The sequence below is a fragment of the Dendropsophus ebraccatus genome, chromosome 2, assembly GCF_027789765.1.
Source record: "Dendropsophus ebraccatus isolate aDenEbr1 chromosome 2, aDenEbr1.pat, whole genome shotgun sequence".
Taxonomy (NCBI): domain Eukaryota; kingdom Metazoa; phylum Chordata; class Amphibia; order Anura; family Hylidae; genus Dendropsophus; species Dendropsophus ebraccatus.
The window spans coordinates 86,287,148-86,314,331 of NC_091455.1; the positions used below are offsets into that span (position 1 = coordinate 86,287,148).

General features: G+C 40.1%; 1 protein-coding gene across 1 annotated transcript in view; it reads right to left on the reverse strand.

The window, feature by feature from the left end:
- The window catches only part of CARMIL1 (capping protein regulator and myosin 1 linker 1), a 198,219-nt gene that overhangs the window by 108,551 nt on the left and 62,484 nt on the right, over window positions 1-27,184 (reverse strand). The window contains exons 5-11 of the mRNA XM_069957911.1: window positions 17,350-17,471; window positions 14,163-14,260; window positions 13,987-14,057; window positions 12,420-12,493; window positions 5,709-5,784; window positions 3,254-3,342; window positions 510-604 (exon numbers count right to left, since the gene is read on the reverse strand). Coding sequence (XP_069814012.1) covers window positions 510-604; window positions 3,254-3,342; window positions 5,709-5,784; window positions 12,420-12,493; window positions 13,987-14,057; window positions 14,163-14,260; window positions 17,350-17,471 — 625 coding nt within the window. The remainder of the gene's footprint in view (window positions 1-509; window positions 605-3,253; window positions 3,343-5,708; window positions 5,785-12,419; window positions 12,494-13,986; window positions 14,058-14,162; window positions 14,261-17,349; window positions 17,472-27,184) is intronic.

Below are 27,184 nucleotides of genomic sequence, written 5' to 3' on the forward strand. Positions count from 1 at the left end.
AAAAAAAATAAATTATAGGAACACTCCAGAAAAATCTAATACACTGAGTTATCCACTGAGTAAAGATTGAGGAGCAGATGCATCACACAGGAATTTAAAGAATAATAAAGTGGGAATCTTTGGGTGATGCACCATCCGCTCATACATAGTGTATCATACATAGGTTTTGGAGTACATGCATTTTTTAAACTACTGTTAAAACACTCGTTTTTATATTTGACAATTAGATTTCACCTGCATTCTTATTAATAACTTTGAACTGATTCGTCATTGACAGATTTTAGGCTATTCTCATTTATCATTTAAAAAAAATAAAATAAATAAATTTAACTGTGATTTAAAGACTGTGTTTGGAAGAAGAAATACAAGCAAAGGAATTATCACTCAGGCATAAAAAAACATATTTACATTACAATTATATGAATCGGGAAACTCTATTACCAAAAAGTGAAGTCAGCAGAATGAATGCAAATCCTTTTATTATTTGGCAAAAAACTCAATTACTGTACCTCTGTCCTCAAGGGGGTTGTTTGCAAGGTTTATAGTATGGAGTCCTGAGTTTGGATTGCATGCAAGAGCATTGGACAACTTTTGTGCAAAATCACTAGAACGAAAACAGAAGAAAAAGATGGAGCCATTATGTAGGTTTAAAAGGGTTATCCTAACAGGTTATCATTAGAGATGAGCGAACCTGGAGCATGCTTGAGTCCATCCAAACCCGAGCGTTCGGCATTTGATTAGCGGTGGCTGCTGAACTTGGATAAAGCCCTAAGGCTATGTGGAAAACATGGATATAGTCATTGGCTGTATCCATGTTTTCCAGACAACCTTAGGCCCCCTTCACACGCCCGGAAAAACTATCCGGATTTCCGGACCCATAGACTTTAATTGGTCATGGACACCCTTCCGGATTTTTCCGAAAGGGTGTCTGTTCCGGAAAATAGATCCGTAAAAAATAGGACATGTCCTATTTTTGTCCGGAATTCCGTCCCGGACGCCCCCATAGAAGTCTATGGGGGCGCCGGAATCACGGGCACTTTCCTGATGTACATCAGGAAAGTGCCCGGGATTCCGGATTACCCGCGCACTCCCACAACTCACCGGCCTGCACCCTCCTGCTTCCTGGTGCAGCGCCGGTGTGCACCTGCTGCTGCAGTCTCCGTCTGCTCCCCTGGCCTCCTGCTGCACCACACACACACGGCCCCCCCCACCTCAGTTTAGCGGCCCCCTCACCCAGCAGAACCCCCCCCCCACATACAGATTAGCAACCCCCGTCCGGACCCCTCAGCCAGCAGCACAACCCCCTCCCCCCGGGACCTTAGATTTGCGGCCCGCGGCACAATCCCCTCCGCTTGCGGCACACCTCCTCCCCCCGGGGCACAAACACCCCCGCTGGCGGCACAATACCCCCTGTCCTCGGCACAAACCCCCCCACCCACGGCACCCCTGCATCCTCATCCCCCATTTCCAGATCAGAAGACCAGGAACCAGGACAGGTGAGATCACTCCTCCCCCCCTAGAAGTGAAACTCCCACCATGCCCGGCTGACAGGTCATGATGAGAGTTGTACTTCCGCAGCCTGTGGCCATCCAGGTTGCAGAAGTACAACTCCCATCATGACCTGCAACCTGGGCATGATGGGAGTTGTGGTTCTGCAAGCTGTGACCATCCAGTTTGCAGAACTACATCTCCCACAATGTCCTATTTTTTTTCTTATGATCAGGAAATCCTGAAGGTTTTTCCTGATGGTTTCCTGAAGGTAAAAACGGATTACTGTTAGGAAATCCTGATACTTTCCTGATGACATTTGAGGCCTCCTGATCAGGATTTCCTGACAGTAAAAACTGACACAGATGTGTGAAGGGGGCCTTAGAGCTTTATCCAAAGTCAGCAGCCCCGGTAATCAAATGCCGAACGATCGGGTTCAGATGGACTCGAGCATGCTCGAGTTTCGCTCATCTCTATTTATCAGGTATCTTTGGCTTTGAATCATTCCCTTAAGACATGAAAGAGAACAAATTTGACTTGCAGAACAGAAGTGCTGTTGACAATTGTTAGGGCCCTATCACACCAACAGATTATCTGACAGATTTTTTTAAGCCAAAGCCAGGAATGGATTTGAAAAGAGGAGAAATCTCAGTCTTTCCTTTATGACCTCTTCTCTGTTTATAGTCTGTTCCTGGCTTTGGCTCAAAAACATCTGTTACATAATCTGTTGGTGTAATAGGGCCCTTAGGGTATTGTTAGGGTATCTATACACAGGAAGGAAAAATATTGTTTGGACAGGAAAATGCTTTGTTTTCAATATCAAAAGCAGCTTGTTGTTGACTAGGAACAGCCTGCTTCCATCAAGTTCCATGGGAGATGGGAAAACACGCTGAAAAGCAGCAACATGTCACTTCCTTTCTAGTGCTAAACCTCCCAATGAAGTCTAAGGGAGCTTTAGGGGTAGTCACCATCACACTGTCCATGGCTCAGAGAGCCGCAGCACTTCAAGCACATCTTGTGCCCATATGACTGTGCCTGAGGGTATGTGCACACTGAGGAAATTTGACAGAAAATCCGTCGTTCATTCTTTGGACGGGCAACGGAATACGCCTGTGCATAGAATGGAGTCTATGACACAGGAGGCGACGCGTGCGCCCACCGCAGTCTGCGAGCGGGCCCAAACGTCAATTTCCGCTAAATTTCCTCAGTGTGCAAATATCCTTACAGTTGCTGAGACATTTTATTTTATAGATGGTTTACGTGTACTTAAATATATATACTGTTTGAAAGGAACATTTTCACGCTGCCTAAACCCAAAGTGATCATGGGAGTCCCCAGCAGCTTCTCCTTACCCCACTGGCCTTAATTGATAGATCTCTCTATGTTTGGGTATAGGGAAAGATCTATTAATCAAAGCAAAAGCCAGCAGACCACACCAATGACTCCTGGTTAAGGCAGATCTGAAAACTATACAGAATATCATATAAAGCCATTGCAAAATATATAGTCATGTGAGCATATTGACTTTCTATATAACACAATGTATGGCCATCCTTATTCACTAATTTACATCTACACAGATATGTAGTTGAATTTCTATATTACACAGTACCTAAAGCAATACTGGCCATACATAATACACATTTTGGTAACATTTAGATGATTAAAAAAAAAAGAGCTTCAGATTGAACTTGTCAGTTTTTTTTTATTGCAAACAAAAGCACTTGACTTTTTTTTGTATTGTTATTGACTTCTACACACTTACATTCTCAGCCCAGCATTCTCCAAAACCAATTCTTCCAAACGACTAGACCTGCTCACTACTCGTAAGATTTGATCACAGACATCATTGGACTGAAATATTAAAAAGAAACAGACAATTCAAAAATATTTCCAGTCAAGTGTCAGTCTTGTTACTTTGTAGCCAAGTTTAACCTTTCCAGGTACATTGGTTATATCTAAAGTAAATGGCTAATAGTTCCTATGTATACAATGCTAAAACAAACAAACAAAAAAAGTATACACCCTCTTGTTTGAAACTAGTAATCAGAAAGAAAGACTATTATGTAGAGTAAATGGTGACAAATTTGTGCAAGTGATCTAAAACTACAATACAAATTACTTACTTAGTATTTAGTGGAAGCATCTATTTGGATAGGTGTGTTATTACCACCCACCATCCCCCTTTAAAAACAAATGCTGTATACCATGCTGTATACAGAACACACAATTATAGTGCACTTCACTGTAAATGTTGATTTTTTTACACGAAAAAAAAATTTAAAATCACTGTTAGATACGGAATTAGATATGGAAAAAATTGATAGAAAAGTTTGTCAATACTTTTAATGTTTACTGTATAAGCGCACCTGAGGTAGAAAATATATTTCTAGTCATTATGTGGTATGAAATAAATACTGTATTTTCCTGTGTATAAGACTACTTTTTAATCCAGGAAAATCTTCTTAAAAGTCAGGGGTCGTCTTATAGGACGGGTTCTGAAAAACGTTAGAACTGGACTGGAGAATCTGCGGTCGCCACATTTGGTGGGAGAACTCAAAAATGTCCGCATCCCGCTGGATGCGGCGACCATATGAAGGGCAGGGCAAGCTGCAGGCATCCAGGGTAAGAAAAAAAGAGATACAGTAGAGCAGCGCTCTACACACCTTTCACCGGCCTGGCCTGTCCTCGTCTTTGCCTGTATCCTACCAGTATTCCTGTTACTCCTGCTTTGCCTCTCAGATATCTCACTGCTGCCTGATGTTTTTTTTATAAATTTTTATTTGCATTGGAAGAGGGGTAATCGCATACGGCCAGTATATCACAAACTATATATCTTTACTGGAAAAGTTAGGGGTTGTCGTATACACCCAGTCATCTTATACACCATAGACACATTCAGCACTGTGTACGGAGTTCTATATTGGGGGTATATTATTGACAGGGGAAAATTAACAAATACCCTAAGGCCCCGTTCCCACTGAGCAAAGCTAGCGGAATTCCGCGACGGAATTGTCCGCTGCGGAATGCCGTTAGCCTCCCGCTCATAATGGGAGTCTATGGGAGGCGCGCGCTGCTGCTCTTTACGCGCTGAAGAATGAACATGTTCATTCTTCAGCGCGTACAGAGCAGGAGCGCGCGCCTCTCATAGACTCCCATTATGAGCGGGAGGCTAACGGCATTCCGCGGCGGACAATTCCATCGCAGAATTCCGCTAGCTTTGCTCAGTGGGAACGGGGCCTAAAAGGGCAAAAAGAACTCTCGTCTCCACTCCTCTTTTTAGAGCAAGAGGGTTTCACCAACTGGGCAGATGGCAATGTATTAGTCATTGCTGGGCCATCTTGCTTCAGAAAAATTGTCACCCAGTGAAGATACATCAGATTAAAGGTTGATGGAAGTGAATGATTTCATCTAAAAGAATCATTCCTTGACTGAAATCGGGTAAACAAACAATTTATCCAGTTAACCAATGGCTGGCTGTATTTATAAAAGAAAAGTCTGCCATATGTAAAGCTTTAAGAAACATCTTTTATTTAGAAACAATCTTGAAGGAAAGAATATTCTTAGGGTATATTCACACGGGCGGGCTCGCAGCGAGATTCTCGCTGCGAGCCCGGCAGGTCCTGGCAGTTCCCATACACTACATACTTGCTGCGGTCTAAACGACCGCAGCGAGTATGTAATTATACCGCCCTTAACCCCTTCTGCTCCCGCCCGGCTCCCCCGCTGTAAGCATACTTTACCTGTCTTTGCTGCACGGGTCCGGCGTCCTGCTCTCCCGTCGGGCCAATTAGTGTGTTGCCCAGCCGCAGCCACTGATTGGCCGGGCGGGAGAGCAGCAAGGACAGGTAAAGTATGCTTACAGCGGGGGAGCCGGGGGGGAGCAGAAGGGGTTAAGGGCGGTATAATTACATACTCGCTGCGGTCGTTTAGACCGCAGCAAGTATGTAGTGTATGGGAACTGCCAGGACCTGCCGGGCTCGCAGCGAGAATCTCGCTGCGAGCCCACCCGTGTGAATATACCCTTAAGAGGATCATTCATCATTTGTCAGTGGCATTTATAATGCATAGCCAGTATAAACTGCTCTGACAGCCAAAGTGTGTATAGCTGCGCTTGAGAAAAAGTATTAGTGCTCTTTAAAAAAAAAAAAAAAAAAACAACCTCAAAATAAACATACTTTATGGTAATATCTATAAATTATTTCATGAATGGGACTTACCAATTTTAAGTCTTTTGATGATAATTTTGTAAACCACAGATTGTATTCTAGGGCTGCTACAATAGGTATCAAATCTCTGTAAAACACAAAATGCAGAAACAAAACTTAATAAAAGGGGTTGTTTCATTAAAAGCATTTATCACATTTACCAAGGAGTATATAATACACACGCTAGCTTACTGTGATCCTAATTGCTAGGTTCCCCATGATCACCAGAATGAAGGGGACGAAGGCTGCGAGTACCAAGACTGTGGATAAGCGAAGGGGTTTGTATGGAGCAGCAGTAGAGCACGCAACCCTGGGAGCCTCTGAACAACAAGAGGTATTCTCATTGGTTACCATGGGCAATTACTCCCACTTTTCATAGTCCCACATTTGATATATTCCCCCCATGGCGTATATACTTACTAGGTACTATATACACAGATGAACCAAGCAGTCCTAAAAACTTTAAGTCAAATTAAGAACAAATTACCTTGATAAGCATGACAATGAAATATGTACTACAGCATGGACAAAAAGCATGAGAGCATACACTTCCAGCGAACACCTCTTCCCTAATTAATCTTCATTACAAATATTAGTACCGGCAATAAAAAGGATGAATTGGAGATAGTCACTAAGCTTAACAAATCACAGCACTTTGTTCATCTTTGTCTTTTAATCTGCTATAAAATATCTTATCAGTTTATTGGTTTATAATGAAGAGAATTTAAAATTTATCACACAATTATATTATAACAGCTGTTACACAGGAGTCATATAAGTACCAGTGCCTTGTCACATAATTTTGGGAACTCCTCTGTCTTTACACTAGTAAATGTGTTCTGTCCACAACTTAAAGGGGTATTCCACCCAAGAGTATTTTGAACCATCTTCCATCTTTCTAGCTGACGCTGATCCGGAGTTACAAGTTTATCTAAAACCCTGTCTATACCCAAGACAAATATCCCAATTCATGTAATAGAAACCTATTAAAAAAAAGCTTAGATTATGGGTGAGGATTGAACAGAGTTGAATCTTTCTTAAGTGGAGTACCCTTTAATGTTCTAAATTACTGTCTATGAACACAAGAGCAGTGGTTTGGTGAGAAGACGTAGGGGAAGATAAATATGGCATGTTTGTTGTTTTATTCCACGGGGAGGCAGAATGCACAGTTTAATTGAGCAGGAAGTCCCGGCCAGTAAAGAGTGTTTGCGGCTCAATGCATCCATCAAGCAAATGACTGTTTTTACTGTGGGCGTGTAGCTGACCAGGACTTCCTGCATTTAGTCTTTTTTTTTTTTTCTTTCAACCAGGACAAGACTAAAAACTGCCTTCAGTAGATTAGACCTGGATACAAGTAAGTATATCTTCCTTCTCAAGCAGGGATGCCAAACTCAGGCCCGCCAGATGTTGCAAAACTACAAGTCCCATCATGCCCGGACAGCCAAAGCTAAAGCTTTTTTGTAGTTTTAAAACAGCTGGAGGGCCTAAGTTTGACACGTCTGTTCTAAAGCATAACTTTAAAAAAAAATAATAATAATAATTGTAAATTGCAAACATGCTTTATCTCCTGTTTAGATTTTAAAAGTTATACTGGCAGTGTTACTTCGAGGAATTAAGCTTTCAGCATTGGTGAAATGACAGCTGTGCTGTGGTTAATTTGAGCAGTTTACATACACTGTTGTCTATTTTACACATTTTGATACATTTTGATTAATATAATGATTATTATTATTATTAGAAACCAGGGCCAAGTATAAGTGTTAAGGACAAAATGTATAACAGTTTATGTTTGTTTAAAAACAATATGATATGCATTGCTGACTAGGTTCACTTCTCACAAGAGCTGAGAGGATCTGTTCACTCCTACGCCAAATTAAAATAAACAAATAAAAAAAATTAAAAAACAAGGTCAAATAAACCAATAAAAGAATAGATTCCCTAGCTCTAGCAAGAACCGAGCCTTTCATCTTCTAACATTCTTGAAGCGACTCTGTACCCACAATCTGACCGCCCAAACCGCTTGTACCTTCGGATAGCTGCTTTTAATCCAAGATCTGTCCTGCAGTCCGTTTAGCAGGTGATGCAGTTATTGTCCTAAAACACAACTTTTAAACATACATCCCCGTGCCCTACAGGAGTATCTGTGCCCTAACTTTGCACCACCCCTCTGTCCCTCCTCCCCGCCCTCTCCATCATTAGGAATGTCACTGGAACATTTCCTCCATGCTGAACATTGCACAGATCCTTAACGATCCAGCCCATGTGCCGGGCTGACACAGCTGACGAATAGTAGGCAATTTGCCAGGAGCATTCCTAATAATGAGGACGGACAGAGAGGTTGTGCCAGCCTAATACATACACAATCTAGGCCACTCCCGTAGGGCAGGGGGCTGCCAGTTTAAAAGTTGTTTTCAAGCACAATAACTGCATCACCTGCCAAACGGACCCCAGGACAGATCTTAAATTATAAGCAGCTATCTGAAGGTACAAGCGGTTTGGGGGGGGGGGGGGGGGGTCAGATTGTGGGTAAAAAGTCGCTTTAAATATTTATCCCACAGATTTTTTTTCTTTTTTTTTTCTTCTAAAACTAAGATTGTTAGTACAATGACTGCATTAAGTGACACCATAAACATAAAAACAACAAAAACTATATGGCTGCTTTGTTATGCCATTATGTATGAATAACAATAATAGGGATATGCTTAGACAAAGAAAGGGCAACATCTACTTATTAATTTAGTCACACATTTTCATGACAAATATAAGAAATAAAAAACCCCCATCATTATAGGTACAAATACTAAAGAGCAGGGGAAAAAAAGGGACAAAGCTGTGCCCACATAATATAAAAATATTGTAAGAAATTCTGTATAAGGTGCATTGTTTAGGATTCTCAAAAAATCAATAGTAGACAAGGAAACTGAAAATTTTGATCCATTACATTAAAGTGACTCTGCACCCACAATCTGACCCCCCCCCCAAACCACTTGTACCTTCGGATAGCTGCTTTTAATCCAAGATCTGTCCTGGGGTCCGTTCGGCAGGTGATGCAGTTATTGTCCTAAAAAACATCTTTTAAACTGTCAAATTGGCGTGGCCTAGAGTTTCTAGGCCCTAACCTTGCACCGCCTCTCCGTCCCTCCTCCCCGCCCTCTTCACCATTACTAATGGCTCTGGCAGAATTTCTCCTATTCCTCACTTGTCTCAACACTGTCCAGATGCCTTAACGATCCAACACATGTGCAGTGCTTAGAATAGGAGAAAACCTGCCTGGAGCATTGCTAATGATGAAGAAGAGGGCAGGGATGAGGGACGGAGAGGCGGTGCAAGTCTAATGCACAGACACTCTAGGCCACGCCAATTTGACACAGAGCTTCAATTTTAAAAGTTGTTTTTTAGGATTATAACTGCATCACCTGCCGAACGGACCCCAGGACAGATCTTGGATTAAAAGCAGCTATCTGAAGGTACAAGCGGTTAGGGGGGGCAGATTGTGGTTACAGAGTCGCTTTAAGGTATGTGAGGTTGGTGAATATTTTCACACAGTATACAAAGAAGACTTTGGGTGCCCATACATCTTTTACAAAAGTAAACCAAATACACCGCTGGCAGTCTAAGGGTCCTTTTACACAAAATGATTATCAGCCTACTTGGCCAATTACCGGCTGTTCCGGGTGATAATAGCTGTGTGTAAGAGCTCATGCTGATGGCTGATTGCGGTCTTAAAGCATGCTCTATAATTCCGACAATGATAGCGACTGTCTGCTGCCCGTCACTCAACTCTCCCCATCGAGTGTTCTTGTACTCTCTATGAGGAGGTGAGGGGTAAGTCACAGCCTGAATCTTCTGACAGTGGCTTACCCTCTCCCCCCCACAAACAAAGGGGTGGGGCAGTAATTTTTACATCACAATCGACCCCTAGCACCACTGACATGATCTGTGAGTAGCAGGTACAGCCAACAAAAGTATAGGGTGTATATGGAACTTTAGGGTATGTTTGGATGATGCAGATGTGCTGCAGATTTTCTAAAACCGCTCCGAAATAGATTTTTAATACACTGATTTTTGTTTTATTTTGGTGCAGAAGCACTGCAGATATGGATCTGCACAATGTGAACATACCCTTATGTGGCTTTATGTATTTTTGAATTTTAAGCAGAAGTCACACAAAAACCAAATATCATTACTGAGAATTTGTACTTGTGCAGAGGTAAACATTTTTATCTATCTATATGAGATAGAGATACATATAATGTGATTGAGAGAGAGAGAGAAAGATTTATAGACTCAATAAAACCATAAAAAAAAAGTAGTGTGGAGAAAATTAAACAAGCAAAGCTTCTTATCATTAGTCTCATGCTCCATCAACTTATGTACACTAATGCGGTCTACCCTGGATATGATAGAAGAAGCTATGAATTACATAATGTAATCACTAAATGTTCAGACAGACAAGACGTGTTTCTAATAAGGAAAAAATATCCTGCAGAGTCTCCTAATCCTAAATGTGTTCACACAAGATAGATCGGCTGTGGCAGGGTGTGAATATCTTTATCGAGACATGCACAGCATTCGCATAGCAAAATCCTCTGCAAAGAGAATCTAGAAACATGTTACCAATTACAGAAGGAACAGGGTGAATGGTAGTTCCATCTAATTAGGCTGCTACAAAATATGGCAGGCGTATCTACAAATAGCTGCAGATCTTTATAAACTAAGAGCAGGCTTAGTAAACCGTTCAATAACATGGAACTTCTATAAAATACAAAATCAGAAACCTATGATAATTATACCTCCCACACAAACAGGAAAGGAAATCAATGGAAATAGGGGTCCAACCCTTGGGTACCCCACAAATCTATCAGCAGACAGGAGGAGCCATAGGGCTTCAATGTTCATCCAAGTACAGCAACTTGTGCCTTTCTTTAAAAAAATAAATCAATAAATTGATATGCCAGAGAGGCCGATTAGTAGAAAAAGCGGGGAGAGGATTGTGCTGCCATGTGCTCTTCTCTTAGCTCTGTGCCTGAGACCTACAGTGGTGTAAGTAGCTGATACAATTCCAATTTTTCAAGTCTTCCCACCTACAATGATTTAAATAAATCGGCAGTGTATCAAATACTTATTTTCCCCACTGTAGAAGACCCCATAGACTTACATTGGAAGTCGGTCTAGGTCATGTGACATGGAGCCTGTATCCATGTTCTCCAGGACTCCCTAGGACTGCATCCAACTTCTGAAGCCATCAGTAATCAAATGCTGCATGCTTGGGTTTGGACGGATGGAAAATTTGGAATAAGTGATAAACTCTGAATTATGTGGTGGATTTTTCTCTCTTAGGGTGGGTTCATACTGAGTATTCAGTATGTCACTTCTTTCGGTGGCTAGCGGAATACGCCGGCCGATAGAATGGTGTCTATGGAGCCGGCAGAAAGGCGCGCGGCCGTGCGCGCGGACAGCCGACGTAATTCCGCTGAGTTTATCCGCGAGAATTCCGCGAGACCCCTTAGGGTCTGTTCACACGAACAGACTCACAGCAGAAATCTTGCTGCGAGTTTTGCAGAGAGATGAGCTACGAGTCAAGGTCCTGGCAGGTCCCAGTACTACCCAGTATGTAATGCAGCCTCCCCCTTAACCCCTTCTGCTCCCGCTCCGCCCAGCTTACCTCTCCTTACTGCACAGGATTCCGGCGTCCAGCTCTCCCACCCAGCCAATCAGTGTGTTGCCCAGTGGCAGCCACTGATTGGCTGGGCGGAAGAGCAGAACACCAGGACCAGTGCAGGAGAGAGGTAATGTATATACAGACAGCGGAGCGGGAGCTGGACTGGAGCAGAAGGGGTTAAGGGGGCGGCTGCATTACATACTGAAAGACCGCTGCGAGTATGTAGTACTGGGACCTGCCAGGACCTTGACTCGTAGCGGATTTCACAGCAAAACTCGCAGTGAGATTTCGTCTGCAGATCTGTACATGTGAACAGACCCTAGATATGTGTTTTTACTGTAAATAGTAGAAATGGAGGTCCTGACAGTTAGTCCCTCCTAACAAACACATACTATTAAAAACATAGGAAATTAATAGCAAAGTGCCAATATTTATAAAAACTAATCTTATTACCAGTTGGTTCTCCAATTTCTGGTTTTGGATAGAAATCCTAACTATACTTTAAAATGTAGATTTTAGGCATTAGATAAAGATATGCTTGAACATCTAATCTGTTATATGATGATGGCAGATTTTATTTTGGCTATACATGTCTATTTATAACATACATAAATAGAGAAAATATAATTGTATAATGCAAAGATCTCATACAGCAGATTCAATGAAGCCTATAAAAATCCTGCAGCTAGCTGGCATAAGGTATTAGGATTGAACTGGCCAACATCCCATTCTTCAGAAACCAAGCACAATGCATGATTTATAAGTGGGCAAAAAGCAAGCATAGTATTTTCAGATCCAGTATCATGTAAGAAGTGTCTTTGGGCCCTATTACACAGATCATAAGCGAATTAGATGATTATCGCTCTGTGTAATAGACACAATGATCAGCCGATGACAACAATTATCAGCTGATAATGTCTTTAGGTCTGGACCTAAAATCATCTGCTGCAGACCACCCATCGCTTTGAGTAACAGTGATGGGCAGCCGACAGCAAACGATTGAATAAACTGTTGAATAAAAAGTAGGGAAAACTATTTTAAGATTTATTAGTAACAATTACCTGTGATCTAGATGACTGAAATCTTGCAAATTCAGTTCCCGTGTGTCTTGTGTTAAGTAAATTGTATCTACATCCTACAAAAAACAAATGGCCTTTCATTTAATGCAGCCTATCATTTTGTAAAAAAACAACAACAACACAACATCCTATCAGAACACTATGTCTAGGGCAGAGATCTTCTAGAATGACGCTTGCTTACCAAGCCTATTACACAGCTCGATGGTCATGCAGCAAGGGGCATTGTTAAGCTATTTCCATGCATCTGTCGCTGATATAGAAAGTAAAATTATATATATATATATATATATATATATATATATATATATATATATAATCAAGAAACAGTAATAGAACGGCACTGTGCAGACTTCTAGTCAAAGTGGCTTCCAGCCAGTGGGTGCGCGTCTCTCAGGTAGTCGACCCCTGACTCCACAGCATAAATAACAAGAGATGGGAAGACGGCACTCCAATAGTGAAAAAATGTGTGATAATTTATTCACCCATACATGTAATGCCTGTGCATTACGTGTATGGGTGAATAAATTATCACGCATTTTTTCACTATTGGAGTGCAGTCTTCCCATCTCTTGCTATATATTATAATAAATATATAATATATATATATATATATATATATATATATATATATATATATATATATATATATATTTATATATATTTCTACACTTACATTTAGTGATATAAGGTCTGGAGATCATGTTGCTGTGAAAGGCTGGTAATCTCACACCATACATCACCAAATGCACAGACACGGAGTCATCAATCTGAGACAAATATCCAAGTCTTATCTCAGCCAGATAGCAACCAATAATAACAGCTCAGATTTGGTTTCTCAAAATTAACCATGATTGCCCATTTGTCAGAGACTGAGACTGGGCCAATAAATTTGAAGAAAAATTAAGAAAGGACATGATGATAACTTATTGATATTTATTCATTTTGTCGGTTCACTTTTTCATACTTAAATCTCAATAAACACTGTCAATAATGAATATGGACAACATATCTCTATAGAAATGGCTTTCATTACCTGTACATACAGTATACGCAACTAACCATACATAAATTCTAATTGTTGCTATAAAAAACTCTGGGTGTTCGGACCCACACTGTTCATTAGATAGAGCCGGGAGAAAAACACGGCTGAGCACTTCAGTCCCTTGCTTTCTGTCTTTTCAATATCAATGCAGGAGATGGGTTAAGGAAACTTTAAATGGAGACAATCCCCTACAGTGTGATGGAGGTAGCAGTGAGCCATAGCAGTGCTTAGCCAAACACTTCTCTTGGCTCGATCTACAAATTGGTCTAAGTAATTGGCTAAGCCACACATTTCCTGTATGTCAAAACAAGACCACGGAGTGGAGATTAGTGGGGACCGCGACTCAGCAGTGGATTGGTAAAGTGAGTACAGTTTGTCCCGTCTGCCCCTTTTTAAAAATATTTTCCCACCTGACAACCCCTTTGAGTCTCTTCATCACTAATGTGATCCTTTTGTTAGTGAAAGATTTGCTTTTCATAATGTCTAAATATCACTTTATTGACCTACCCACTGTACTTCTTCTCTGTAAGGCATCGAAAGCCAGTCACAAACACACGCATACATCTGTGAAAACCCACCTAAAAGTAAAAAAAGCAGGTGACAAAAGAGTTTCTTCTCCAACTGAGCAATTATGTTCAACTTTATTTGTATTTCAATGTGCTGAGTAATGTTTAGTTGCATACCACATGGGCCTACTTCTGTTACAGTCTGGCTATCCCACAAAGCTTGCAGACTCGCCAGTCTGTCGGATGGCTCCATGACAACTTTTTTCATAATTTTGCTGGAAAAAAAATAAATAAAATAAAACAAAAATGGTGACATGTACATGTATATAGGACAACCCCGTATATAGGAAACCTCACCAAGTCATCGCGGATGCAAGAGTCATAATTAAAAAAAAAAATAAAATGCTTCCTCCCTCTGTAATTCTATGGTGGCTGGCTTAATGTCACCCATGTAGCATAGCTTATAAGAGCACTAAACCGAATGATGAACCCCTAATAAAATGTTGACAATTAAAGGAACGGACTGAAAATAAACACTGTATATAGTATTCTATTTCTGGAGATTTTCAGAACTACTGTAGATAAAGCAGGGATGAGAGGGAAAGGCACTTCTCAACTTACTGTGACACCACTAGAGAACCTAACAGAAAGACCCTTTTCACTCACAATAATTACCAGTGCTCTTTAAAAAGAAGTTTTAGCACATAGGGAAATTATATTTATTTGAACTGGGTTACCAGGAGCTGTATGGAGCATACTTAAGGCTATATGATTTGCATAATATCCCTGCACAGGTATATCGCAGAAATGCTGATGCAGTTAAAATAAGCAGTGTCTGCATCTTACAAGGGCCATAATCAAGCTACAGTTCTGCAAAAGTGGCAAAATATAGATACAGTATGTTAACTCATCACTGTCTTTATACTGTGTTCATTCCTCCCACACATCCTACAATAGACAAATAAAAAGGTACATTCGACATATACAGTATATGGGAATAGTCAAAAGTACAGTAAAACAAGTGTATTTTATAAAGCTACAGGCTTAAAGTGAAAGTATCAACTTGTTCTTTTCTGTTTGTGAATGTACTCACATTAAAATGGAGGCAGCCATTTTCCTGACCTCATTTTAAGAGCATTCAGAGTAAGCCTCATGGACATATGTGGAAGAAACTGCAGGGGGCCCTATCGACTTTTGTAAGAATTTTCTAGGTATGCTGTGTGACCTGTGCAGAGATCATTGTGCAGGCAGGGGAGGAGGTAAGCTATGTCCATCGCCTATTGTGGGGGACTGTGATGATGATAAGGAGGAGACTACTAGAAAAAGAACTTTATAGAAAGGTCAGCTTCTGATTAGGGCTTATTAACCAAGAAAACAGCTAGATTTCTGAATTATTTTATAATGTAGATAACATGTCACCGAAAATACTTTAAAATATATTTTAATTTAAAAAAAAAAATGATTTAAAGGGAAACTGTCGCTAAAAAAATCCTCCCCCCCCCAAACTGCTTAGATGGCTACATAGCTGTGAAAGCTGTGAGAATATACACTCACCGACCACTTTATTAGGTACACCTGTCCAACTGCACGTTACCACTTAATTTCTAATCAGCCAATCACATGGCGGCAACTCAGTGCATTTAGGCATGTAGACATGGTCAAGACAATCTCCTGCAGTTCAAACCGAGCATCAGTATGGGGAAGAAAGGTGATTTGAGTGCCTTTGAACGTGGCATGGTTGTTGGTGCCACAAGGGCTGGTGTGAGTATTTCAGAAACTGCTGATCTACTGGGATTTTCACGCACAACCATCTTTAGGGTTTACAGGGAATGGCCCGAAAAAGAAAAAACATCCAGTAAGCGGCAGTTCTGTGGGCGGAAATGCCTTGTTGATGCCAGAGGTCAGAGGAAAATGGGCAGACTGGTTCGAGCTGATAGAAAGGCAACAGTGACTCAAATAGCCAACCGTTACAACCAAGGTAGGCAGAAGAGCATCTCTGAACGCACAGTACCTCGAACTTTGAGGAAGATGGGCTACAGCAGCAGAAGACCACACCGGGTACCACTCCTTTCATCTAAGAACAGGAAACTGAGGCTACAATTTGCACAAGCTCATCGAACAGTAGAAGATTGGAAAAACGTTGCCTGGTCTGATGAGTCTCGATTTCTGCTGCGACATTCGGATGGTAGGGTCAGAATTTGGCGTCAACAACATGAAAGCATGGATCCATTCTGCCTTGTATCAACGGTTCAGGCTGGTGGTGTCATGGTGTGGGGAATATTTTCTTGGCACTCTTTGGGCCCCTTGGTACCAATTGAGCATCGTTGCAATGCCACAGCCTACCTGAGTATTGTTGCTAACCATGTCCATCCCTTTATGACCACAATGTACCCAACATCTGATGGCTACTTTCAGCAGGATAATGCGCCATGTCATAAAGCTAGAATCATCTCAGACTGGTTTCTTGAACATGACAATGAGTTCACTGTACTCAAATGGCCTCCACAGTCACCAGATCTCAATCCAATAGAGCATCTTTGGGATGTGGTGGAACGGGAGATTGGCATCATGGATGTGCAGCCGACAAATCTGCGGCAACTGTGTGATGCCATCATGTCAATATGGACCAAAATCTCTGAGGAATGCTTCCAGCACCTTGTTGAATCTATGCCACGAAGAATTGAGGCAGTTCTGAAGGCAAAAGGGGGTCCAACCCGTTACTAGCATGGTGTACCTAATAAAGTGGCCGGTGAGTGTATATCCCTCACTGTAGCTGTCCAAGGCTCCAATCACATAAAAAATGCTTCTTCTGAAATGTCATAGAGGTGTCGCCAGGGCACTGCAGTGCATTGAAGTATACTGGCAATACCTCTATGAACCTTCACAGCTGCAACCGAAAGCATTACTTATACTCAGGCAACTACAATAAAGCAAAGGATAGTCTCACAGCTTACAGTTACGTAGCCACATGTTTTCAAGCGACAGTTTCCCTTTAAACAATAGGTCATTCTCTGCTAGCACATTCCCCATAACAAAAAAAAAAAAATAATAATAATAAATCGACTTTGTCTATAGATGGATATTATTTATATGCATGATTACATTCAGGTGAATCTGCTAATAGTTCTTATTATACAATCACTGCTGCATTTCTCTTGTCATAATTCCCACATTAGTAGCTAACTGTCATGTAATGATGAATTATCCTCCCTGCCTCATTGTTTTCTAGCTGAAGCAAATCTCACCGGATCACAATAAATAATAATCTCTGCCACTTTTTTCCAAGGCAATATAAATTGCTTTTATGTATAACAAAACAATTACACACAGCCAGCTAGTCATAGCGAGAACTTGTAGTACTTACACAGGTGGCAGCCCAGGGAAGATCTTTCGAAGACAAGTGCCAATATGTCCAACCACTTCATTCACATCATCAGAAGAAACCATCTTCAAGGATATATTGCCTTTTTCAGTTTCTACTACGAGCTGCAAGACACATTGTAAGAAGAATACATGAGGGAAAGTGAGATCCAAATGTGGCATTTATTAAGCTTACATTTGCATGAAGGATTTTAGGTTTTAGATACTGAAAGATAGCAGAACAAACATGTTGCAGTGGGAAGCCTACTTTATTATTTGGTATGGAAGAAAATTCTTTATTTAAAGCAGATAACCAGAGATCTATATAAAAGTCATCTGTCCAATGTTTTCATGTAATCAATGCCAGACTTGAGAGTAAGACCAAATCCAGTTAGCATCCTGATTCATTGATGTCCTGAATGTACAGTTACTGCACACAGGGATTCAGAATTATAGGTTTTGGCTGCAAATACAGAATATGCCTTACTGGAAAGCTTAAATGTGGAAAATGGTTCTGAAAAGTTTTTCCAGATTACTGAAAATGCTCCCTGAAGCCTAAGAAGCATTCAGATAACCATCATTGGCTAATCCAAGTACCCTGTGTATGTCCGATGGATCTTTCGGGATAAGCAAACGGTAAGATAGTAAATTCATAATCCCAGAACTGCGTGGCACAAGGCTAGGGTTAAAATACCAAAGTTTTTCACGTTTCACAATATTTACTTAAAGAAAACAAACAAGTTTCATATTACTTCAATTCTGCACATATATGACATTATGGCTCAGTGGTAAGCACTAAAGCATTACCGTAACAATGGTAGGGTTTGAGTACAACCAAAACAACACCCAGTTAATAGTCTAAAAAACTTTCCTCTATGTAGAGACCTATGGGATTGCTAACAAGTAGCCTATGGGATTCCTGTAAATCAATTCATTTAATAAAAATGACTCTGTACTAGTGCTGAGCGAAAAATTTTGGGTTCTGCATTATTATCCGAACCTGAACACTCTCAGTTTCATTCCACGCAGCTGCAGAAGCTGGACGCCATTCCAGGGAGCCTTGGAAAACATGGATACAGCCACACAGGTGGTTTCCATGTTTTCCAGTCAGCCACGGGGAATCAAACACAGAGGATTCAGGTTTGCATAACATTGCTGAACCTGAACATTTTGACATTTTCAGTGAACACTATTCCATACCTCTAAAAAACAGCTCTAAAATCTTGTTCACTAGATGTCTCTAAAGCATACAATCTGCTCACTGCTTGCTAGGGGAATTCTCTTTTACTCTCAATTCTGGAGCATTTTCTATGTGAAGGAGAGCCAGGGAGAGAGCCTAAAAAGCCTAAGCTGTGTACCTGCAAGCTGAGGCTCTCAGACTTTCTGAATATGATCCACACAGTTCCTGAAAGGTAAGGCAAGGCTTCCCTCTCAGTGACCCTGCAGCTAAGGTTCTGTAACAGCATAGTACAGTGAAAGAAAGGTGAGGCTGTGTGCACACATATGCATCCTGAATACAGTGAAAACCATCTCCATTTCTCTCCCAATAGTCAGGATTATCGATAACATTGCATGGCTACTGTGGGACGAAATGGGGGAGTAGTTTCCACTGCATTCAGAGCCTGTAAATGGAAACACAGCCTATATGAGATTTCAAGAAATTTTTCACACAGCTAATCTGGAATCAGACCATTGAGGGCATACACTGAACTGAGGTGCAGATTTTAAATCTCTAGAATTAAAGTTACTGGGTTTAAATGTCAAAATCTACAAAAAAAAAAAAATAATAAAAAATCGCTAGAAAATTTTATCAACCCTGATTTTTTTTTTACTTCATTATTTTTTTTTTTTTTTTTTTTTTTTGCATATTATACACCCAAAATCAATTTATTTGGGATTTGTAGATCTGGTGTTATCTGCAGCATCTTGAGGATTTATGCTATAGATTTGAGTGGTTTAAATCTGCAGCAGATAACAAGCAGGAAAGGGGATTACTGTAAAAAAAATAAAAAATAAATAAAAACTAACCTGACTGAGGGAATGTACTGCCTAGACTTTTTTTTACACTAATTGGAACCAGGTACTGAAATGTTCATTTTTGTAGTTGCAGTTACAGGATCTGTCCAATTCAGATGAGTAAGAAAAGTTTGTGGACATGCTCAGTGACCTTTATGGAGGTCATTTTAAATAAAGGGGGACACAGCTGTGAAGAGCAGCTATTGTGGGTGCCCTAATAATTTCAACTGTCACTGTACACCTGTATTTATATCAAAGGGCACTGCTAGGAAATGATCTGTACAGAACAGAAAGTCTTAGCTTAGTTGTAAGCCTAGTGGTTAAAATGGAAACCACACATCAGGATTAATTAAAAGTATAGATAGCAAAATTTGAATTAAAAAATAAATAAATAAATAAAAAATCACCCAAAATTATTTAAATATATGTTTAGGCTAGGTTCACACAACCTCTTTTTTGGCAGTTCAATGGCCTTCTTTCTGGATGTCTGTCATTTTGAGGCCAAATAATGTCTGTTATTTTGCAACGTCGCCCATGAATTCAAAATGACAGATCTTATTTGGCCTCAAAATGATGGATGTCCAAAAAGACGGCCATCAAACTGCCAAAAATAGATGGTTTGTGAACTCAGCATTAATATAAAAATTCTACATAAATTGGTGCATATTCGCCATATTCGTGGCTTTGTCTTTGGAATTGCTGTGGATTTTCTGGGCAACATCAATCGTCAGACAGGTTCCCTTTAAGCAGGATCTTTTCACCAGAAACAGTAGAATTCTCAAGTGTTTTCTGAGACCACATTGGAAATAACTAGATCAGACTGACAGAGAAATTCTTTGAAAGCGAGGGACTCCACAGCTGGTTCATATATCACATAGAATATCCCTGGAGATATAATTAAGGAATAATGTATAAGGGATGTGCCCTGCCTTATCTGTAATGTGGACATGAATGCTGTCAGGACTGTCATTTTATTTGGAGTTATTTTCCCTATAATAATTCCCTTGGACCACATTTGATAGACCCAGCCTTCATATTTCTTTGGAAAAGTTGCATCAAAGATATGAAAAATTTCAGCTGTCTATATTTTATTGAATCCAGTATTGAACGTGAATCCTTTACATCTACAGCTGCCACATCATATTGTATACTCTACACTAATACTATATTGTGTTTTGTGTTTTCCATGAAAAAAGTCACACTTATTCACCACCATATGTTGTGAAATGAATAAAAAATAGAGTCAAGACATTGACAAGGTTAGAAATAATGATTTGTATTTGAAATAACATTGTTTTTACATCAAACTTTGCTTTCCTCAAAGAATCCACCTTTTGCAGCAATTACAGCATTGCACACCTTTGGCATTCTAGCTATTAGTCTGTTGAGGTAAGCTAGAGAAATTGCACCCCACGCTTCTAGAAGCAGCTCCCACAAGTTGGATTGGTTGGATGGGCACTTCTGGCGAACCATACGGTCAAGCTGCTCCCACAACAGCTCAATGGGGTTCAGATCTGGTGACTGCGCTGGCCACTCCATTACCGATAGAATACCAGCTGCCTGCTTCTGCTGCAAATAGTTCTTGCACAATTTGGAGGTATGTTTAGGGTCATTGTCCTGTTGTAGGATGAAATTGGCTCCAATCAAGCGCTGTCCGCTGGGTATGGCATGGCGTTGCAAGATTGCGTGATAGCCTTCTTTATTCAGAATCCCTTTTACCCTGTACAAATTTCCCACCTTACCAGCACCAAAGCAATCCCAGACCATCACATTACCTCCACCATGCTTAACAGATGGCGTCAGACATTCTTCCAGCATCTTTTCATTTGTTCTGCGTCTCACAAACGTTCTTTTTTGTGATCCAAACACCTCAAACTTGGATTCATCCCTCCACAACACTTTTTTAATGAAGATGCCAGTTGGGGACCTGTGAGGCGTCTGTTTCTCAAACTAGAGACTCTAATGTGCTTATCTTGTTGCTTAGTTGTGCAACGAGGCCTCCCACTTCTTTTTCGACTCTGGTTAGAGCCCGTTTGTGCTGTCCTCTGAAGGCAGTAGTACACACCGTTGTAGGAAATCTTCAATTTCGTAGCAATTTCTCGCATGGAATAGCCTTCATTTCTAAGAACAAGAATAGACTGTCGAGTTTCAGATGAAAGTTCTCTTTTTCTGGCCATTTTGAGCGTTTAATTGACCCCACAAACGTGATGCTCCAGAAACAAAATCTGCTCAAAGGAAGGTCAGTTTTGTAGCTTCTGTAACGAGCTAGACTGTTTTCAGATGTGTGAACATTATTGCACAAGGGTTTTCTAATCATCAATTAGCCTTCTAAGCCAATGAGCAAACACATTGTACCATTAGAACACTGGAGTGATAGTTGCTGGAAATGGGCCTCTATCTATCTATGTAGATATTGCACCAAAAACCAGACATTTGCAGCTAGAATAGTCATTTACCACATTAGCAATGTATAGAGGGTATTTGTTTAAAGTTAGGACTAGTTTAAAGTTATCTTCATTGAAAAGTACAGTGCTTTTCCTTCAAAAATAAGGACATTTCAATGTGACCCCAAACTTTTGAACGGTAGTGTACATACATAGACTTGCACAGCTGCACATTCATGCACATACAAACATGATACAATTAAACTTTAACTTTAAAATTAACTTTAACTTTAAACTATTTTCTACTATGAGACGACATACTGGGATGTTGATTCACCAAGCAATAGAACTATTGTCAAAGGCAGTTTTACTCAAACTGCAGCTCCCTAGCCTTAGGCTATCTGTAAGTGATGAGGAGGACCACAACCTGAGGAACACTGTCCTGAAGTAGTTGCTGATTGGCTAAGGAAGTCTGCAATGACTCGCCCCAGAACTCAGAAGTGACCAAACAGCAGAGTATGGACAGTTAAGATACTAGTGTGCAGCGTGGAAGCCAGGGAGGAAATTGTAGTTTATTATTTTCAATCACAGATAGATAGATAGATAGATAGATAGATAGATAGATAGAGTCCCCTGCCTGGACAATCCCTTCAAAAATCATTAGTGTGGGTTCACACAGAAGAAAGCCCCAAACAAGCATCCAAAAGAACCCAAAAAAGCACATGTAGTTTTCATCTTTCGTTTACTTTAACCGGGAATGCTCAAAACAGCATGAAAATAGCTCTAAAACTGTCCCTCATATTCCTATATATTCATATAGGGGTAACAGTATATTAATTTATATATAGGGGCACAGTGTATAATTAATGCATTTGTGGGGCAGTGTATTACAACGGATTCAGGAGACATCATGTGTATTCAGGGTAACAGTGGGTTATATTTATTATTTCCTTCATATTAAGAAGAGGTATCTGCTGATAAACTGAGGAGTAAATGATGCATCGGCACATAACTCCAAAGAGGGAGGATGCAGCTGGAAAAATATCATGGCGGCCTGGACCAGGTAAAGAAGAAAAGGAATGACTATGAAGACGACGTCACCTGGGAGTCACTGGTACCACTGTATTCTGCCTGACTGGGTCCCATCATTGCTGTAATAAGTTCTGTAGTGATGATGAGTGAAACAACTCCTAGCATTCCCCTTACCACTGCTTAGGTCATACTGAGAGCTATAGTTTCATTGAACATCACTGAACAAAATGCCTATTTGGCAGAAAACTATTCCCCCCGACCACTTAAAACACATGCATGTTTGCCTGCATGTATGCATGCATGTGGTCTTAATGTCGTAAGGCAGAAGAGCCACTGCCAGAAACTTTTAGCAATAACTTCTCTTGTAAGAACAAGTATAGTCATATCAAACTTGTATATAGTCAATAGTAACAGACCATTTTAGCAATGTTAATCACTAATTATATGTTTCATATTACTAATAACTTACACTGGGTGCTCAGCTGCAGCCCGAAAGGAGAGACAGTCCATGCAAATGTATCTTCAAGGGGAAAGAAGTCTGCAGTACTCACCAGGTAAGTATAAAAAAAAAAAAAACTTCTGACTTTTATTTCATCACACCAAGGGATAATACAGTGGAAACATCAAGAGAAAGAGCGATGATCATTTCATGCTACATGCACATAATCTCGGAACAACACAGCAGAGATGAAGCACATGTAGAGTGAAACAATCGTCACCCTTTCCCTTGATGTTTCCATTGTATTGTTCCATGATGCGATGGAAAAAAAGTCAGACTTTTTTTTTTTTTTTTTAACTTGACAGATTTCTTCTTTGTCCTTGAAGATTCAAACCCAACAAGTTGATTCCTTCGTAATACTTTATATACTTTTAATGATGAGCTAATTCCACCCATATTTGGCCAACACTTCTATGTGTATGGCTACGTTTTGTGGAAAAACCTCTCTAGACTATATGCCAAAACGACACTAACTTTTGCATTGGCCAATAAATAATAAAATACAGATCACATTACTTTATTAAATCTGGGTAGAGCTGCAAAAGATGCCATTACTAAACACATCTTAGGCTAGGTTCACACTGACGTTTTTCTCTCCGCTACAGTCCCATTTAGCTGTTCCGTTTTTAAACAACATAAAAGGAATCTGACGTATCCGTCCAACACCCCATTTCATTTCTATGTATTTTTATTGTGCTCAGTTTGTCATATTTGTGATCAGTATGCATATATTCCGTTTTTTTGAGAACGGAAAAAATAAAATCCCGCATGCAGCTTTTTTTCCCCCGTTTGAAAAAACAGAACACGAACGGAAAGTGCACTTCCGTTTTTTTTTTACATTATAGTCAATGGGGACGGATCTAAACAAATCAATTCACAAGTTACTGTTTTCATTAGTTATTTCACTGAGCATGCGCAGAAGTGAGAAACCAAAGGAAAAAAATAAACTGATATGCAAACGGATGCTGACTGAAGCTGACTGATGGAGAAAAGTCAGTTTTTTAAAGCCAAAATGCAAACAGACAATGAAAAATATATGAACATTTCGCAATTAGTTTGCATCAGTCTGCTCATCAGTTTTTTGCTTATCCATTAAATTAACATGGGCAGATCTGTAAGCAAATAAGGAAAATGTTAGTGTGAACCCAACCTTAGACTTCAGGACTGCCCTCTCACTGGCAACAAACAAATCTCAAGATGATAAATAACAAAAACAGAAAACTCTAAATTGGCGCAATATCATATTTAATATAATAGTGGAACGTACTTCACATCACCTACAGGTACATACCAGCAGGTTGTATGTGCAAACCTGCTATTAGTTTTCCTTTAAACATTTTCCATAGATCTAGTCCTGCCATTAGTATGGAGAGCACAAAGTGTACAAAATGAAATGTTGTAAATACTAAATGTTTATGGTATGTCATCATTTAAAGAAAATTAATGTACATAATATTTAAGTGTATATTTTCTTTATGACACATAATACTTACCCCATTTACCGGCTGTCAAACTCAACTTTCTATATATTTATAGTACATCATTTTCTGTGAATCTCGTTTAAAACTACCGTATTTTGTCCACTTAAAATGTCCATCTTGTAAAGACATGGACTCAACCTTGATTATTGCCATTATTGCTGTCATCACTCCCGCTGCACGCAAATCTCAAGAACTACCGTACGTGTAGCTATGGAGACATTTAGCACAGACATATAGACTAATATTTGTTTTCTAGTGCTATTGGCAGGCACTTGAGATGTTTCAGAGACAGCAGTTTTACGATAATGGTTTCAGCAAATGTATTTAAGAAATTTTATTTATATTATTATTATACATTCCTTACAGTTTTTAAGGTCTCGGCTTTTAATCATTCAATCACTGAAAAGAAAAAAACTTTGTTGTTTACTTCCAGGGAATAAAAATTTGTCCTGATCATGTGATAAACACGCTGTAACAAGTCATACCTCTGTGTGTCCATCACATTACTGGGATGGAGTCAAAACCACTGGAAATAAACAATGAAATATTCTGTTGAATGACTGCAAGCAGAGAGCCTGAAAACAACAAGGAAGAGATGCAGAAGGTATATTGGTATTCAAAGTTTTTATTACACTAACTATATCTTAATTTGGTGGAGCTGGTACGCCTCTCGAGGTCACACCGCCAACCAATGACTGTGCTATTGATTCCTTTTGTGTAGCAAACATTTGTGCAATATGGGTTCACACCATGTTCAGGCATTATGTTTGCAGTATTTTATATACACTACCGTTCAAAAGTTAGGGGTCACATTGAAATGTCCTTATTTTTGAAGGAAAAGCACTGTACTTTTCAATAAAGATAACTTTAAACTAGTCTTAACTTTAAACAAATACCCTCTATACATTGCTAATGTGGTAAATGACTATTGTAGCTGCAAATGTCTGGTTTTTGGTGCAATATCTACATAGGTGTATAGAGGCCCATTTCCAGCAACTATCACTCCAGTGTTCTAATGGTAAAATGTGTTTGCTCATTGGCTCAGAAGGCTAATTAATGATTAGAAAACCCTAGTGCAATCTTGTTCACACATCTGAAAACAGTCTAGCTCGTTACAGAAGCTACAAAACTGACCTTCCTTTGAGCAGATTGCGTTTCTGGAGCATCACATTTGTGGGGTCAATTAAACGCTCAAAATGGCCAGAAAAAGAGAACTTTCATCTGAAACTCGACAGTCTATTCTTGATTTCAGAAATGAAGGCTATTCCATGTGAGAAATTGCTAAGAAATTGAAGATTTCCTACAACGGTGTGTACTACTCCCTTCAGAGGACAGCACAAACAGGCTCTAACCAGAGTAGAAAAAGAAGTGGGAGGCAGTGTTGCACAAATAAGCAAGAAGATAAGCACATTAGAGTCTCTAGTTTGAGAAACATACGCCTCACAGGTCCCCAATTGGCATCTTCATTAAATAGTACCCGCAAAACACCAGTGTCAACATCTACAGTGAAAAGGCGACTGCGGGATTTTGGGCTTCAGGGCAGAGTGGCAAAGAAAAAGCCATATGTGAGACTGGCCAATAAAAGAAAAAAGATTAAGATAGGCAAAAGAACACAGACATTGGACAGAGGAAGACTGGAAAAAAGTGTTGTGGACGGATGAATCCAAGTTTGAGGTGTTTGGATCACAAAGAAGAACGTTTGTGAGACGCAGAACAAATGAAAAGATGCTGGAAGAATGCCTGACGCCATCTGTTAAGTATGGTGGAGGTAATGTGATGGTCTGGGGTTGCTTTGGTGCTGGTAAGGTGGGAGATTTGTACAGGGTAAAAGGGATTCTGAATAAGGAAGGCTATCACTCAATTTTGCAACGCCATGCCATACTCAGTGGACAGCGCTTGATTGGAGACAATTTTATCCTACAACAGGACAATTACCCTAAACACACCTCCAAATTGTGCAAGAACTATTTACAGCAGAAGCAGGCAGCTGGTATTCTATCGGTAATGGAGTGGCCAGCGCAGTCACCAGATCTGAACCCCATTGAGCTGTTGTAGGAGCAGCTTGACCGTATGGTACGCCAGAAGTGCCCATCCAATCAATCCATCAGTGGGGTGCAATTTCTCCAGCTTACCTCAACAGATTAATAGCTAGAATGCCAAAGGTGTGCAATGCTGTAATTGCTGCAAAAGGTGGATTCTTTGACGAAAGCAAAGTTTGATGTAAAAACAATGTTATTTCAAATGCAAATCATTATTTCTAACCTTGTCAATGTCTTGACTTTATTTTCTATTCATTTCCCAACGTATGGTGGTGAAGAAGTGTGACTTTTCATGGAAAACACAAAATTGTTTGGGTGACCCCAAACTTTTGAACGGTAGTGTACTTCATCTACTGTACTCTTGAAACCCACAAACAAAAAGTATATG